We start from the raw sequence: 16,892 nt of genomic DNA, 5'->3' as shown, positions 1-16,892 counted from the left end.
ATGCCCTCAAAAATCGAGGTTGGAGAAAAAAATTTACGCGTAGTGGGTCTTCCCACCAATAAAATATTTTTTTAATATAAACGTGGTTGGCTATAAGGCAATTGCACCGCGAGCACTTTAAGTGCTGGCACTTTATTGCGCGATTTTTACATAGCAAGGGATCGCACAAGAATGCAACAACTGCATAATAGCAGAACTACCTGTAATGAAAAACACAGAAAAGCAACTTAAAAAGAAACATATTGGACTTGGAGAGAGAAATAGAGGCTGCAGAGCTGTTAAATTTCTCCAACACTTTTTTTTATTTCAGATTTACATTGTCTTTTGTAAGCATATAAGCACATCCCCAATTAAAACCAATGTCGTAATCTCAAATGCTTTGTTATGCAAAGTCCCGGACAGCAACCAAAGTATGATAGAATTCTTCACAAAGATGAAATAGCCAAATCCCAAAACTAAGGTTATGAATCTAAATAACAGCAACTTTTGGAGTCTGAGGAATGAATTGTCAATGAAGGATGGAGGAGCTATACTAAAGGGGTTGAAGGTGGATTGGCAATGGTTCTTATTTAATGAATGTATGCATGAATTACAACAATATTCATTCTTGTCTGAAGAGAAAAGGTGAATCACTACATCTTACAAAAGAAATAAGGGCGGTATTAAGTCCAAAACGTGATGGGTACGTGATGGGCCCCAGCTTTTCATGATACATAAAGTATACATAGAAATATTTGGATGGGGGAACCAAATCAACATTGCCAAGTTTGCTGTTGACGTAACACGGACAGGAATCTAAATTGTGAGTGTTAGAAATGAAAAGAAGTGTTGTTTTTTCAGATATAAAAGAACATGAAGAAAAAGGGGTCCAGCAGAAAAATTATTAACTCTGCAGGTACTTCGGCAAGTGTATCTTTACCTTTAATTATGGTTAACTAAATACCAATTCTGGAGTATAATATAAGCAAGTTAACTCTTTTAAAATAAGCTTTCAGCAAAAAAACTGAGATAACTAAAATGCCTGAGCTGTCCAAAAATGATACAAAGTTGATTAAATGTACGGAGAATGGAATATACCAGCAGTATTGATACAAAACGATAAACTATATCTTGATGTACTATCGACAAAATAATGAAAAAGTCAGCACTAACAGGGAGGAAGGTTGCCAATATGGGGAAGGGGAAGTAACAAGGGTGGAGCGAAGATGGGCAGTTATATAGCCTAGTAAGAGAGATTGGGTAAGTAGGAGTCTGGAGAGGTGACCTCACTCAGCTCAAAGGTATAATTGTAAACTAACCCAAGTCTAATTTGCTCAACTGCTTTGTGCAGTTGCAGCCCTTAGTTGCAAGTCTGTAATAAATTGTCTTGTTTCCAGATTTGTTGTTCTCGTCTAAAATTTTATTGAGTTTGTTTCAAACAGTGAGGAAGATGCAATGGGGCTTCAAGGTGATTTAGACAAATCGAGTGTTATAAAGTGGAGGTTTTGCCCTATGATAACCAAAACTGAAACACCCAGAGAGGGGCCATGTGCTTTATAATATGTTAAAAGGAGTGTGCAGAGAGGGGCAATCTGTTTCTCAGCAACCTTTAGTGGTTAAATCAAATAAAAACAATAAACAAGTGACAATTTATTTATCTAACTCTAAAAGCAAACAAATTAACTAAATTATGAACAATCTAAATAAATGCCTTCTCCCAACGATTTCTGAATAAAACAAGATTCTAACGGTTTTTAGCTGTCACAATAACTACAAGTCCCACACGTATACAAAAACATAAATTATGTCTTCGGAACCTTCTATGTCTTCTCCGTCGTCTTCCTCTGACCGAAATGCCTTCTGCAACATTTTCCTTTGCCTGAAATGCCTTCTCCGATGTTGGTACTGATGTCATTTAGAGTATGCTTTCTCCAATACATAGAGGACTGTGAGAGCGGTTATCTCTTAGCAAATGGCAATTGGTTCTGGGGTCTCAGTCCAACTACTGCCTTGTTTATACTCGTCATGACATAGCAATATTTCTTACGTAGTCAAGACCATCAGGTTTAAATTTAATAGGTTTTTGGTAACGAAGTGCTTGGTTTAAATTGATTGGCTAAAGTCCAAAACTGTTATCTTGGAAAAATGCTGCTTGGACTTTCAATACATGTTTCAATTTGGGTACTTTCTATACTGGCAAACCCATAAGCTTCTTCTCACAGACATAATTTTAAATCTCTAAGCATAGGAAAAGCACATCATTTTTTAAAGGACCATGCCATACTTTCCTCACTTTACAATTTTACACACAGCAAATCTAATGTCCTGTCTCCCAATTTGGAATTACTCTACCCAAGTTCGCAACAATAGCTAAGCACATGGCAGATGCAATAGAATGTGAAACTACAGTGTTAAAAGCAGAAGGGAAGAGCAATATAAAATGATAATATTTTTGGAAATGTGAATGCACAAACAGGTCCAGGTAGCCTTGTACTGTATGCCAGTCAATGAAAGTAGACAGGTAGGTACAGTAACCAATTAGGAAGGCCAATTTATGTGCCACAGTGAGACTACTGTGTGCAGTATCTATCTAAAAGAGGATATATTTGCTATAGAGGGAGGAGTATAATGTATCTTTCACTAATGTGAGACCTTCACAAAATTAGTAAGACGTACATTTTTTTTAGAAGGCCATAGTACTATAACATCAACTTCAAAGAAACAAACGTCCAAAATGATTAGTCAGAGTCTGATAAATCCTTTACTTCATTCCAGATTAGAGTTATCTGATCAAACTCCTTTTGAAAATCTGCAATCAAAATGTTATAAAGGGTTAGTTCTAAATAATGGTAGCATGAATGTATATGTGAAGTGTAGCCAGTGTTCAGGTACCTGGTAAAGGATTATGCCCAGACCACTGGGAGAAACCAAGTTCCAAGGTGATGGTCATTCTTCCATGAATTTCCTTCTTCAATTTCTCCTTAACATGATAAAAAAAAAGCAATGTAATATCTGTTCATTACAACTTAACACCTGCTTAATTCCCGATATGGAACAGAGCATGTATTTCAGCATGTATAACTCAGTATCTAATATGGAACACAATGAGTATTGCAGAGTGTGTGTTTCAGTGTGTGTATATTATGTATTATGGAACACTGCTTTTATTTCAGTGTGTGCATCTTACTTAAATACACAGCATATATTGGTAAACCTTTAGCCAGAAAACAATATGAATCTGTAAGAAACCTTCATGTCATTGAATTGCTCCATCGCATTGTCTCTTGCATCTTTGAAAAACTCCTCATGCTTTTCTTCAACATGCTCCTTTAATATCTTCTTCATGAAAGGCAAAACACCAGCACCTTTCTTTCGTGTAGCTTCTGAAACGTAAAAATAATTATTTTCATTCTTAGGATATGCACTTCATTGAAAAGATCAGAATTTATTGCACATTCCAAATTTTCTTTGAAGGTGGTAGTCAGCTACTTTCTTAAACCTCCTTTCTTGAGGTTCATGGACACCTCCATTGCGGTCAGCGAGGGAGTTCCACGTTTTTGACAGTGTGATGGATTGTGTTACATTTCTAAATCAGAATGGTGTATGGCTTGGATGCAATCTTGCAGATTTCTCATGCATTTGCTGCCATTGTCCTTCAAGCTGACAGAGGTCATGGTTTAGATTATGCTAACTGACAATCCTTGCTGAGTTTCTGACATGTATCTTGTAGATGGTATACACTGCTGCCACTGTGCAACACCAGATGCCTGAAGATCAGCAGTGTACAGCTGAAGTGCAATTTAGGCACAACAAAATAATTTTCAAATAACTCAAAAAGGTTATACATTGGGTCAACCTGTTCAGAGATGTCCTGATGTGGAGATGCCGGTGTTGGACTGGTGTGTACAAAGTTAAAAGTCACACAACACCAGGCTATAGTCCAATAGGCTTAATTGGAAGTACTAGCTTTCGGAGTGCTGCTCCTTAATCAGGTGGTTGTGGAGTACACAATTGTAAGATACAGAATTTATAGCAAAAGTTTACAATGTGATGTAACTGGGATTATACATTGAAAAATACCTTGATTGTTTGTCATCATACACTTCCAAAGCAGGTGGAACTTGGTCCTTGGCCTCCTGGACCAGAGGCAAGGATACTACCACTGCAGCACAAGACCCCTCCTGCGTCTGCTTTTTATTCTCTATTATTATAGCTGGATGTGTTTTATACACAATTGAATGGATTTCCCACCATCAAATCACAGACATTTCTTTTTGTTTTTAAGCTATTAATGTCTATCAGTAATCACCATGTGGTCAATCAAACATTTACAAGCAAAACCTGTTTGGTCTTCCTTTCTAAACACCAACTACCATAAGTAAACACCCAGATAGCCAAGTAAATATCCACAAGCAAAGCTTATTATGGGCAATGCAAACTATCAAAGGTAAGTGGGAAGGGACTCAACAAGAATGGAATTGGAATAGGAGATAAAATACTGTATTCCCTGCAGCGTGCATTTTTCTGTAAAGGCATCAAGAGCTTTGATAGACACCACATGCTCCTTCTCCAAGGACACCCAGGCACCAATGTAAACGTGGACTGGGGGTCTGATGTAGAATGGGCTCAGGTGATGATTCACAGTGACTTGGCCACTTGGATTCAGAACTGGCTAGCCAATAGAAGGCAGAGAGATGGGGAGGAAGGTTTTTTTTTACTGGAGATCCAGGACAATGGTGTTCTGGAGGAATCCATACAGAGACCTCTGCTGTTTGTGATTATATATAAATGACTTGAACGAAAATATAGATGGGTGGGTTAGTAAGTTTGCAGACAACACAAAGATTGGTGGAGTTATGGATAGTTGACAAAGGATACAGCAGGATAAAGATCAGTTGCAGATATGGCCAGAGAAATAGCCGATAGAGTTACATCTGAGTAAGTGAGAGGAGCTACACTTTGGAAGATCAAACATTAAGAGAAAGTTAATGTCAGGACCTTGAACAGCATTGATATACAGAGGGATCTTGGGGTTCAAGTCCATAGCTTCTGAAAGTGGCCTTGCAAGTACATAGGGTGATAAAGAAGACAAAGAGCATACTTGCTTTTATTGGTTGGGGAATTGAGTACAGGAGCCAGGATGTCATGTTGCAGCCTTATAAAACTTTGGTTAGGCCATAGTCAGAGCACTGCGTTCAATTCTGGTAACTACATTACAGGAAGGATGTGGAATCTTTAGAGAAGGTTTATCAAGATGCTGCTTGGATTAGAGGGTGTGGGAGCTAGAAAACCTTGGGCTCTTTTCTTTGGAGTGGCGGAGGCAGAGACTTGATAGAAGTTTATAAAATTATGAAATGCATCGATAAGGTTGACGGTCAGAATCATTTTCCTAGTGTTGAAATGTCTGATAATAGGGGACATGTATTCAAAGTGAGAGGGGCAAAGTGCCTCTGTGCTCACTCGCATCTCCTCCTCCTCCTCACTTGGCTTGTCACTCAGTTTCCCCTGCCTTCTCCATCTTAACCTCCATCCAGTTTTGATTTCTTCAGCTTGTCCAATGTTGGAAAGCTGAAGCAGAGACAGTCAGGACAGTCAGTCCCAAAACACAGACCTGAATCCCAGTATCACCAATGTTTCCCCTCCCTTGCCCCCTCAAAATCCTGGTCCTGCTCTCAGCATTCACACTCAAATCTCAGCCTGGCCTCGTTCTTGACCAATGCACCCACTCCCATTCTCACCCCTATATAACTCTAGCCATAGTTTGTTCCCAACAAATGCAGGTGTTCTTGTTCCCGATAGTGAAAACTCCTAAGACATAAATATTGAATTATTTAAGATTACAACGTCACAGCATTGTTACAGTGCCACTTGTGTTTATACTAGCTCTCCGAACAAGTAATTCACTTTCTTTCTGGAACCCTGCACATTCTTCTTGTTCAGATAATTATCTAATTCCCTTTTGAATGTTTGAATTGAGCCTGCTGATCCTACACTTCTCAGCCAGTACAATTCCAGACCTTAACCACTTGAGTGAACCTGCATCTACCACTTTCTCAGACAATCCATTCCAGACCCTAACCATTCGAGTGAACCTGCCTACCCCACATTCTCAGACAGTACATTCCAGACCCTGTTCACTCAAGTGAACCTGCCTCCACCACACTCTTGGCAAATGCATTCACAACTGAGCAATGAATGGCTGTCTCAGGAATTACCTTAAATGTTGCAGCTTGAACAGAATAGACAATGATCCTGAACAGCACCAGGAAAACAGCCCAGTGCAGGCAACACATTGCAGGCCAAGCACTGCTGAAGGTCTGACCTCTGGATTTCCCATTCATGTTAGACCAATTAGATTGAGGGCAGAGTCAAGACAGAACAGCTGTTTAACAGTCCCCCAGGCAGCCAGAGGGAAATAAAAGAAAAGGGCATAATTCTATGAGCTTAAAGCCAGAATTCTGTCAAATGGTGAAAGTTTTGTTCTTTGTGTTCTCCTCAGAATTCCCATCCTCTGACCTCTTGTACCTGCAATATTGACATGACCATCTATACATGTTTTAGACACGGTTGTATCTTAATAAGGATTCAGTGATGGCAATAAACTGAATATCATCTGGACTAAGCTGGATGGTCACATTGGAGATAGTCAGTAGCTCCTGGACACATTATACCAACTACTCAGCTATTTTACACAGTCAGTGTTCACAAGGCCAGCCATTTAAAATAGACAGTACCTTCATATGCTGGTTTCATTGAACATTGAACAGACAGGCTAGGGGCATTATAAAAATGCTGTTTTCTTTCAGTTATCTGCTTTTTCAAGTCGTAAAATAATCCATTGATCTGTCAAAAAATAAAGGTTGTTAATTGTATATCCTGGTTGGTGTAACACATTGTTTGTAGTTTGTAAATGCACAAGTAGTTCATAGCTTCTGTTTCAATTTGTCAGCAATAATGTGTTTCATTCAAAATAAAGATGACTTTATTTTGCTGTTATTACATCACATACAAAAACAGTTATTTGTGGGCTCTAAGTGGGAAACTCCAAAAGCAGGGGTGTTTGAAGACCCTGCCAATATCTACCACAAAACATTCACATGAACATTTTCCTCTTCCATTTTCCACTGTATGAGGAAACCAACAGCACAAGACTACTGGGCTATCACAGACTTGATCAGTACTTATTAGGGATAGTGGGCGGCACGGTGGCACAGTGGTTAGCACTGCTGCCTCACAGCGCCAGAGACCCGGGTTCAATTCCCGCCTCAGGCAACTGACTGTGTAGAGTTTGCACATTCTCCCCGTGTCTGCGTGGGTTTCCTCCGGGTGCTCCGGTTTCCTCCCACAGTCCAAAGATGTGCAGGTCAGGTGAATTGGCCATGCTAAATTGCCCGTAGTCTTAGGTAAGGGGTAGATGTAGGGGTATAGGTGGGTTGCGCTTCGGCAGGGCGGTGTGGATTTGTTGGGCCGAAGGGCCTGTTTCCACACTGTAATGTAATCTAATCTAATCAGAATCACTGCTTCCCAAATCATTTCCTATCATGTCTCACAGCCAGGTTTTCTGAGCCCTAAGAAAAAGAACACAAGCAATTTCACATGTTACAACAGTTAAATCATCTTTCATTTAGTGAGCCAGAGTAAGTTGTCAGTGTGCATAAGTACACAATCCTTAAAACAACATTAACAAGCATAATATAAATGTATTATTGCAATATATTAGTAGCATCTGATTTCATTATTAAGGTACCACATATTAGGCAATGTAATAGCCCAGGATGTTGGGGTAGTATATTAGCACAGATGGAGCATTGGCTAACTAATCGAAGAGATAGAGTTGGGAAAAGGGGGATGGCAGTCTGGAGTTACAAGAGTGCTACAGGGATCAGTTCTGGGGCAATAATTATTTTCAATGGATATTCATGATTTCGATGAAAAAAGTGAATGCACTGTAGCAGATGTTTGCAGATGACAAAAATAGGTGGACAAAGTTAAAAATCTCACAACACTAGGTTATAGTCAAACAGTTAGTGCTTCCAAATAAACCTATTGAACTATAACTTGGTGTTGTGTGATTTTTAACTTCCTACACCCCAGTCCAACATCAACACTTGCAAGTCAAAATTGGGTGGAAATACAAATGAGGAAGACCGAGTGATAGAGAGTTCATTGAGTGGCACAAATTTGACAGTTGGAAAATAATCTGGCAAAATATGAGGTAATGCATTTTGGCAGGAAGAATAATTGCTGTGTATTATTTAAGTGAAGAAGGTCTGTGGAAAGTTACACAACAGAGGGACAACTTTATGCATGAATCACAAAATCCAGATTCAGTGGCTTATAGAGAAAGCTAATAGAATGTTGATCTTTATTTCAAAGAGAATAGAGTATAAAAGTAGGAAGATTTTATTAAAACTATACAAAGATACAAGCCAGACCACAACTGGAACACTGTTTTGGGCCTTTATCTAAAGGAAAATATATATTGGCATGGAGGGACGGTCTTATAAGGCGAGGTTAGAAACATAGAAAATAGGAGCTAAAAGAAGCCATTCGTCCCTTTGAGTTCCTTTGTGACTGGTCATCCCACCTTGTACACCATGTTTGCTTGCTCCACACACCCTTTAGTCCGAAGAACTCATCTAACTCCTTCTTGAAAACACTCAACATTTTTGCCTCAACTGTGTTCTGTGGCAGAGAATCCCATAAATCCCATAAAGTGGGCGGCACGGTGGCACAGTGGTTAGCACTGCTGCCTCACAGCGCCAGAGACCTGGGTTCAATTCCCGCCTCAGGCGACTGACTGTGTGGAGTTTGCACATTCTCCCCGTGTCTGCGTGGGTTTCCTCCGGGTGCTCCGGTTTCCTCCCACAGTCCAAAGATGTGCAGGTCAGGTGAATTGGCCATGCTAAATTGCCCGTAGTGTTAGGTAAGGGGTAGATGTAGGGGTATGGGTGGGTTGCGCTTCGGCGGGGCGGTGTGGACTTGTTGGGCCGAAGGGCCTGTTTCCACACTGTAAGTAATCTAATCTAATCTAAAGTAATCTAATCTAATCTACTCATTAGAATTAAGAAGAATGAGGTGACCTTATTGAAACATCCAAAATTGAGAAAGAAATAATTGGCAATCTAGCTATGCGAGACCCCTTGGGAAAAGTGTAAAAACTCGTTAAAGTGGAGATAACCTCAATTATCTGAATTTCAGATTATCCGAACAAGATTGCAAGGTTCCGTAAAAAATGCAATCAGTTATCCGAACAATCCGTTATCCGAACTCTCAGTTAACTGAAAAAGATACTCCTCGCCCGTCTTGTTTGGATAATCAAGGTTGTTCTGTAGTTGATTTTGAGATTCAGGTCTTAATCTAAATAAAGAAAACTCAGTTGCATGTAGTGTATGCTGTCTGTGATTAATTGGGGGAACATTACTTAAAAGGATGATAATGGATAGGCAATGGCAAACTTTAAAGGGAACCTGGAGGAACCATAACAATTTTCATTCACGATTTGCATGAAAATAAAATGGGAAAAGGGCCCAACTGTGCCAAACAAGGGAAGTCAGGGATAACATTAGATCCTAGAAAGGGGCATACAAATTGGCTGATAAAAGTAGCAGACCTGTGGCTGGGGAAGAATGGTCTGCAATCAGCACTGCAATGAAACAGTCCAGCAAGGGTGACCTGCAGTCAACATCGCAGTGAAGCAGACTGGAAAGAGAGTGTTACAGTCAGCATTGGTGTGGAGCAGACTGGGAAGAGTGGCCTGCAGTTAACATCCCAGTGAGGCATAGTTACAGAATGTGGGAGCTCAAGGATACTAGTGTGATCCTGAGCAAACATATTTACAGTGGAGTGGAGATGGAGGTTGACACTGTTTACTGCAGCAAGGAGCATGACTCCAGATGCTGAGTTGTCTGCCCAGTGTTGAGGTTCTGCTGTGGAGGAGAACTTGCAGTGGGAGAGAGAAGATTCAGTTGTCGTGGTTCATGGAGCCACCATCGACTGAGGTAGAACTACAAGAGGTTCTGCATAGCCAGTACAAGGAGTTAGGCATCAAATTAATTAGCAGAACTTCAAAGGTAATAATGTTTAGATTATTACATGATCCAAGTGTGAATTGGCATAAAGGCAGTTAAAGGATGTGTGTCTGAAAGATTTGCATGAGAGAAGTGGGTTCCAGTTTTGTGGGTGGTCTATACCTGAACATACTGGGACAGGTGTTCTTGTCAGCTGCATATCTAGAGAAGCAGAGCAGGTTTTAAACAAAATATTGGCTGCAAGGGCCCAAATTTGGGAAGCTGTGGTGAATCAGTGTGTCAAAAAGTAACAGGAAAGAATGAACAATAAACAGACAATAGCAGGTAGGGATAGAATGCAGAAGGACACCAGGAAGAATGCAGACCTAACAATAAAAAGTAAGAATACAGGTTATAAAAATAATAAAAAGATAAAAATTAAAGCACTGTATTTGAATATACATACATTCAAAACAACATAGATGAACTTGTGATATAAATTGAGATGAATAAATATGATGTAGTGTACATTACATGAGGCATGGCTGAAAGGTGACCTAGACTGGATCTCAATATTAAAGAGTTTGAGATATTTAGGATGAACAGAAAGTGAGGCAAGTGTGGATGACTGGCTCGGTTAATCGAAGATGATATCAGCATGATAGAGGGGTATGATCTTAATTCAGGGAACTAGAATATAGATGCATTCTGGATGGAGATGAGGAATGTAAAGAAAAGAGGTCACCTCTGGGAGTTGTGTAGACCCCCCAACAGTAATCACATGGTAGAACAGGGTATCAAGGAAGAAATGATGGAAGATTGTCAAAAGAGTACAGCAATTATCATGGGGGAATTTAACTTTTATATAGACGGGAAAAATCAAATTGGACAAAGTTGTCTGGGAGAGGAATTCATTGAATGTTTTTGGGACAATGTCTTAGCATGTTATGGCACCAATCAGCCTCTACTGGACTTGGTTTTGATCAATGAGAGAGGATTATTTACAGACCTGGTAATGAAAGTACCCTGGGAATAGTGACCATAATATGATTGAATTTTACATACAATTTAAGGGAGAGAAATCTGGGCCCAAGAATACTACTTTGAATTTAAGCAAGGGCAAAAAGGAGAAAAGCAGATCTAGCGAAAGTGATTTAGGTTAGGGTATTGATTAATAGAGATGCAGTAGCAAACATTTAAGGAGATATTAATGATCTAGTTCCTGGTTTGCAGGGGACAATTTCAAAGTGTGAAAATTACACAAAACTTGGACGAATTGTAAACAGTGAACAGGATAATGTAGCACCCCAAAAGAATATTAACATGTTGGTCAAGTGGACCAATAGGTGGCAGGTGAAGTTCAATGCAGAGAAGTGTGAGGTGATGCACATTAGTCAGAAGAGACTGAAAGACAATATAAACTTGGGAGTACAATTCTAAAGGTGGTGCAGGAGCAGAGGTTCCCAGGTGTATATCATAGAATCATAGAATCCCTACACTGTGGAAACAGGCCATTTGGCCCAAAAAGTCCACACCAACCCTCCAAAGAGTAACACACCCAGACCCGTTCCCTTACCCTATTACTCTACATTTACCCCTGACTAATGCTACTAACCTACACATCCCTGGACACGATAGACAATTTAGCATGGCCAATTCACCTAACCTGCACATCTTTGGACTGTGGGAGAAAACACACAAAGACACAGAGAATGTGCAAACATCTACACAGACAATTCCCCAAGGCTGGAATTGAACCTGGATCCTTGGCGCTGTGAGGCAAAAGTGCGAACCACTGAGCCCTAATGCACAAATTATTGAAGGTGGACGGACTGGTGGGGAAAACAGTCAATAAACTATAGCATATTCTCAACTTTATTAATAGGCAATAGCATCCAAGAGGACTGGTACATCAGAGAGTGTGCTCACAACCCGCTCCCCCCCCCCCCCCCCCCATGTGACTCCTGTGTCCCTGTAAGGAATTGCAGCCCATGATTCGGGAATCCCTGCATCAAACCTGCCACATTCACCCAAACATTAATGACAATATGGCAGTTGATTCCAAATCAGTATTTTAGAACTTACTGATCTCCAATTCTCAAGCGCAAGATCTTGCCATGTTTAATGAATATACACCCAGCTCCCTCTCCTCTTGTTGTTGCTTTGGAATTAATTCCTTTATATTACCTTGTCGTTCCTCCTTTTTCCTAAGTGAATATTTCACTTGGCACTTTTATGGATTAAATTCCATTTGCTCATTCCACTAGCCTGTCCTCTTGAACTTTGTCACAATCCTCGCAGTTCACTATATTTCCAAGTTTTTAACCTGTAAATGTTATATTTGTGCTTAATTCCCCCATGCTGTCAAAATATGACAATGAAAAAAAGGGTCTTTAACATTGATCTCAGTGAAAGACTGTGTTTTGGGTTGGTGAAGGTGTACAGTGACATTTCCCAATTACACGGTTTCCTATCATGCAGCTAACTCCAGTTGTCCCTGTCCCTTTTATTTGATGGGCTTCAACTTTGTTTCAATATCAAACCGTTTGTATCTGAAATCAAAATAGAAAGTGCTCGAGACACTCAACAGATATGGCAGTACCTATGGAGAGAGAAACACAATTAATGTTTCAAGTCTGATGACTCTTCTTTGAAAGTCTGTACATCTGCAGGTTGTATAATATGATTTTCACCACCACGTGAATATCAAGTTCCACTGACCTCAGTTTTCATGAAATCTTTTCGGCACTTCCAAACCCACGCATTTTCTGCAGTAGATTTGGTGGGAAGCGGCTCATCAATAATGTTTGTCAGTGATAATTTAATACTATTGAACCGTCCTTCCATTGAATGCCTTCGACCTTTGTTAAACCTGTTGTACAAAGTAGGATACATGAAAAAAATCACCAAGTCTATTCTCACAAGAATTAAACATTTGCAATTTCTCAATCATTGCAACTTCAGACTGAATGATCAGAAATACCTTGTACCAATCCCTTTTCAGAAGTGAGGAGTGGGGACAGAGACAGATAGAGGAGACGTAGTATCTATTTGTACCTAGCAGACTGTGAGCCAGTAAAGCAGAACAGAACTGATCAGACTTGGGCAAAGCCAGTTATTTGTGGGCTCCCCTGACTTCTTCGCTTCCCAAGTAAAAGCTAGCTGTAGGCTTTAGGTCTCTTGACCAGTAGAATGTCGCTGCCAAATCATAGAACATCAAACAGTACAGGCCCTTCAGCCCTCGGTGTTGTGCTAGCTTTTTATCCTATTCTAAGATCAGACTTGACTACATACCCTTCATTTTACGATCTTCCATGTGCCTGTCCAATTGGTGCTTAAATGTTCCCACTGTATCCTGACTCTACTACTCCTGCTGGCAGTGCATTCCACACACCCACCACTCTGTGTAAAGAACCGACCTCTGACATCTCCCCAAAACATTCCTCCAATCACCCTACATTTATGCCTCCTCATGACAGACATTTCCGCCCTGGGAAAAGTCTCTGCTACCCACTCTATCTATGCCTCTCATCACCTTGTACACCTCGATCATGTCATCTCGCATCCTTCTTCGCTCCAATGAGAAAAACCCTAGCTCCCTCAACCTTTCTTCATAAGACATGCCCTCCATTCCAGGCAGCATCCTGGGAAATCTGCTCTGCACCCTCTCTAAAGCTTCCACATCCTTCCTATAATGAACTGAACACAATATTTCAAGTGTGGTCTAACCAGAGTTTTATAGAGCCACAGCATAACCTTGTGGCTCTTAAACTCAATCCCCCTGCTAATGAAAGCCAACCCATCATACACCTTCTTAACAACCCTATCAACTTGGGTGGCAACTTTGAGGGATCTACAAACATGAACCCCAGTTCCTCCACACTGCCAAGAATCCTGCCTTTAACCCTGTAATCTACATTCAAATTCAACCTTCCAAGTGAATCACTTCACACTTTTCCAGGTTGAACTCCATCTGCCATTTTTCAGCCCAGCTCTGCATCCTGTCAATGTCCTGTTGCAACCTACAACAGCCCTCCACACTATCCACAACTCCACCAACCTCTGCGCTATCGACAAACTTACTAACCCACCCTTCCACTTCCTCATCTGAGTCATTTATAAAAATCACAAAAAGCATAGATCCCAGAACAGATCCCTGTGGAACACCACTGGTCACCGAGCTCTAGAATGAATACTTTGCATCTACTACCACCCTTTGTCTTCTACGGGCCAGCCAATTCTGTATACAGACAGCCAGATTTCCCTGTATCCCATGCCTCCCTATTTTCAGAATGAGTCTGCCATGGGGAACCTTATCAAATGCCTCACTAAAATCTATGTACACCACATCCACTGCTCTACCTTTATCAAAGTGTTTTGTCCCATCCTCAAAGACTTCAACAAGGTTTGTGAACATGATTTGTCCCTCACAAAGCCATGCTCTGATCATCTATGATCAAACTATGGTTTTCCAAGTATTCATAAATCCTGTCTCTCAGAATACTTTACTCACCACAGATGTGAGACTGACTGGTCTGTAATATCCAGGATTATCCCTATTCCCTTTCTTGAACATTTGCCACCCCCCAGACATCTGGTACTACTCCAGTGGACAGTGAGGATGCAAAGATAATTGCCAAAGGCACAGTAATCTCTTCCCTTGCTTCCTACAGTAACCTAGGGTATATCCCGTCTGGCCCAGGGGATTTATCTATTCCTATGTTTTTCAAAATTTTCAGCACATCCTCCTTCCTAAAATCAACCTGTTGTAGCATATCAGTCGTTTCACGTTGTCCTCAGAAAAGTCAATTTCCCTCTCAGTAGTGAATATTGAAGCAAAGTATTCATTAAGTACCTCTCCTACCTCCTCTGACTGCATGTACAAGTTCCTCCACTATCACTGATCAGCACTACACTCACTCTGGCCATCCTCTTGTTCCTCACGTAAGTGTAGAATGCCTTAGGGTTTTCCTTAATCCTACCCACTAAAGTTTTTTCATGCCCCCTTCTAGCTTTCCTAAGTCCATTCTTCAGTTCCTTCCTGGCTAACTTGTAACCCTCCAGAGACCTGCCTGATTAGATTACTTACAGTGTGGAAACAGGCCCTTCGGCCCAACAAGTCCACACCGCCCCGCCGAAGCGCAACCCACCCATAGCCCTAACCGAACACTACGGGCAATTTAGCATGGCCAATTCACCTGACCTGCACATCTTTGGAGTGTGGGAGGAAACCGGAGCACCCGGAGGAAACCCACACAGACACGGGGAGAATGTGCAAACTCCACACAGTCAGTTGCCTGAGGCAGGAATTGAACCCAGCTCTCTGGCGCTGTGAGGCAGCAGTGCTAACCACTGTGCCACCGTGCCACCCAGTGCTTCCTCAACCTTAAGTAAGCTTCTTTCTTCCTCTTGACTAGATGTTCCACATCTCTTGTCAATCAAGGTTCCTTCACCCTACCATCCCTTCCTTGCCTCAGTGGGACAAACCTACCTGGCACTCATAGCAAGTGCTCCCTAAACAACCTCCACATTTCTGTTGTGCATTTCCCTGAGAATATCTGCTCCCAATTTATGCTCCACAGTTCCTGGCCTAATAGCATTGTAATTCCCCCTTTCCCAATTAAATACTTTCTCATTTCGTCTGCTCCTATCCCTCTCCATGAATATAATCAAGGTCAGGGAATTGTGACCACTATCACTGAAATGCTCTCCCACTGAGAGACCTGACACCTGACCAGGTTTGTTACCAAGCATCAAATCCAATATAGCCTCCCCTCTAGTCGGACTATGTACATGTTGAGTTATGAACCATTCCTGGACACACTTGACAAAAACTGCTCCATCCAAACTATTTGAACTAAGGAAGTTCCAATCAATATTAGAGAATTTAAAGTCACCTGTGATAACAACTGTGTTACTTCTGCACTTTTCCAAAATCTGCCTCCCAATCTGCTCCTCAGTATCTCTGTTGCTATTGGGGGGGGGGGGGGGGGGGGGGGGGGGGGAGGTCTGTAGAAAATTCCTAATACAGTGACTCTCCTTTCAGGTTTCTGACTTCCACTCATACTGACTCTGTAGACCTCCCTTTCTGCAGCTGTGATATTATCCCTGATTAGCAATACCACTCCTCAACCTCTTTTATCTCCCTCCCAAAGAGCTCCAGTAAACCTCCCACTCAGAATATTGGTACCCCTTCAGTTTAGTGCAACCCGCCCTTCTTGTTCAGGTCCCACCTTCCCTAGAAGGTATCCCAATGATCCACGTCTGAAGCTCTCCCTCCTATACCAATCCTGCAGCCACATGTTCATCTGCACTTAGTCTGTACTCCTAGTCTCACTAGCATGTGGCAATGGTAGCAATCCTGAGATTACTACTCGACTTGTCCTGCCTTCTAGATTCCAACCTAACTCCCTATGTTTTTTTTCAGGTCCGCCTCCCTTTCCCTACCTATGTCATTGGTACCGATGTATACCACAAATTCTGGCTACTTTCCCTCCCCTTACGAATCCTGTAGGCTCTGAGACATCACTGACCCTGGCACCCAGGAGTATCCATACACCATTTCCAAATGGAAGCTTATGGAGCATGCTCCCTGTTTGTCTATGAACCTGGACTAACTGTGATAGTGTAGAATGGTAGAATGACACAGCAAAGGAGGAGGACCTTTGTTCCATCATGTCATCCACGTTCATGAAAAAGCTATCCAAAAAGCTATTCCTTCTTTCTCCCTTTAAGTATTTAAGTTATTATTGGACCTAGATGTTAGAAAGTGCATTTCAGAACACAGCACTCACCATAAACTTTAACTCATCGAAATTCTGTTGCCTGGATCTTAATTCACACCCCGTCTAATTTACCTATCACCACGTGCCCATTGACCTATATCAGCTTTCAGCCTGGAAA

General features: G+C 41.3%; 1 protein-coding gene across 4 annotated transcripts in view; it reads right to left on the bottom strand.

The window, feature by feature from the left end:
* Positions 1-292: 292 nt before the first annotated feature.
* Positions 293-16,892, bottom strand: part of LOC140453699 (nuclear GTPase SLIP-GC-like) — a 147,787-nt gene continuing 131,187 nt past the window's right edge. For all 4 annotated transcript variants that reach the window (XM_072548650.1, XM_072548651.1, XM_072548653.1 and 1 more), the window contains exons 15-19: positions 12,711-12,861; positions 6,714-6,822; positions 3,229-3,362; positions 2,872-2,959; positions 293-2,788 (exon numbers count right to left, since the gene is read on the bottom strand). In XM_072548650.1, the coding sequence (XP_072404751.1) occupies positions 2,718-2,788; positions 2,872-2,959; positions 3,229-3,362; positions 6,714-6,822; positions 12,711-12,861 (553 nt within the window). In that variant the 3' untranslated portion in view covers positions 293-2,717. The remainder of the gene's footprint in view (positions 2,789-2,871; positions 2,960-3,228; positions 3,363-6,713; positions 6,823-12,710; positions 12,862-16,892) is intronic.

The sequence above is a fragment of the Chiloscyllium punctatum genome, chromosome 27 (assembly GCF_047496795.1).
Source record: "Chiloscyllium punctatum isolate Juve2018m chromosome 27, sChiPun1.3, whole genome shotgun sequence".
NCBI classification, from domain to species: Eukaryota; Metazoa; Chordata; class Chondrichthyes; order Orectolobiformes; family Hemiscylliidae; genus Chiloscyllium; species Chiloscyllium punctatum.
Note: the sequence above shows the minus strand (reverse complement) of the source record. Positions and strands in the feature narration are given on the sequence as shown.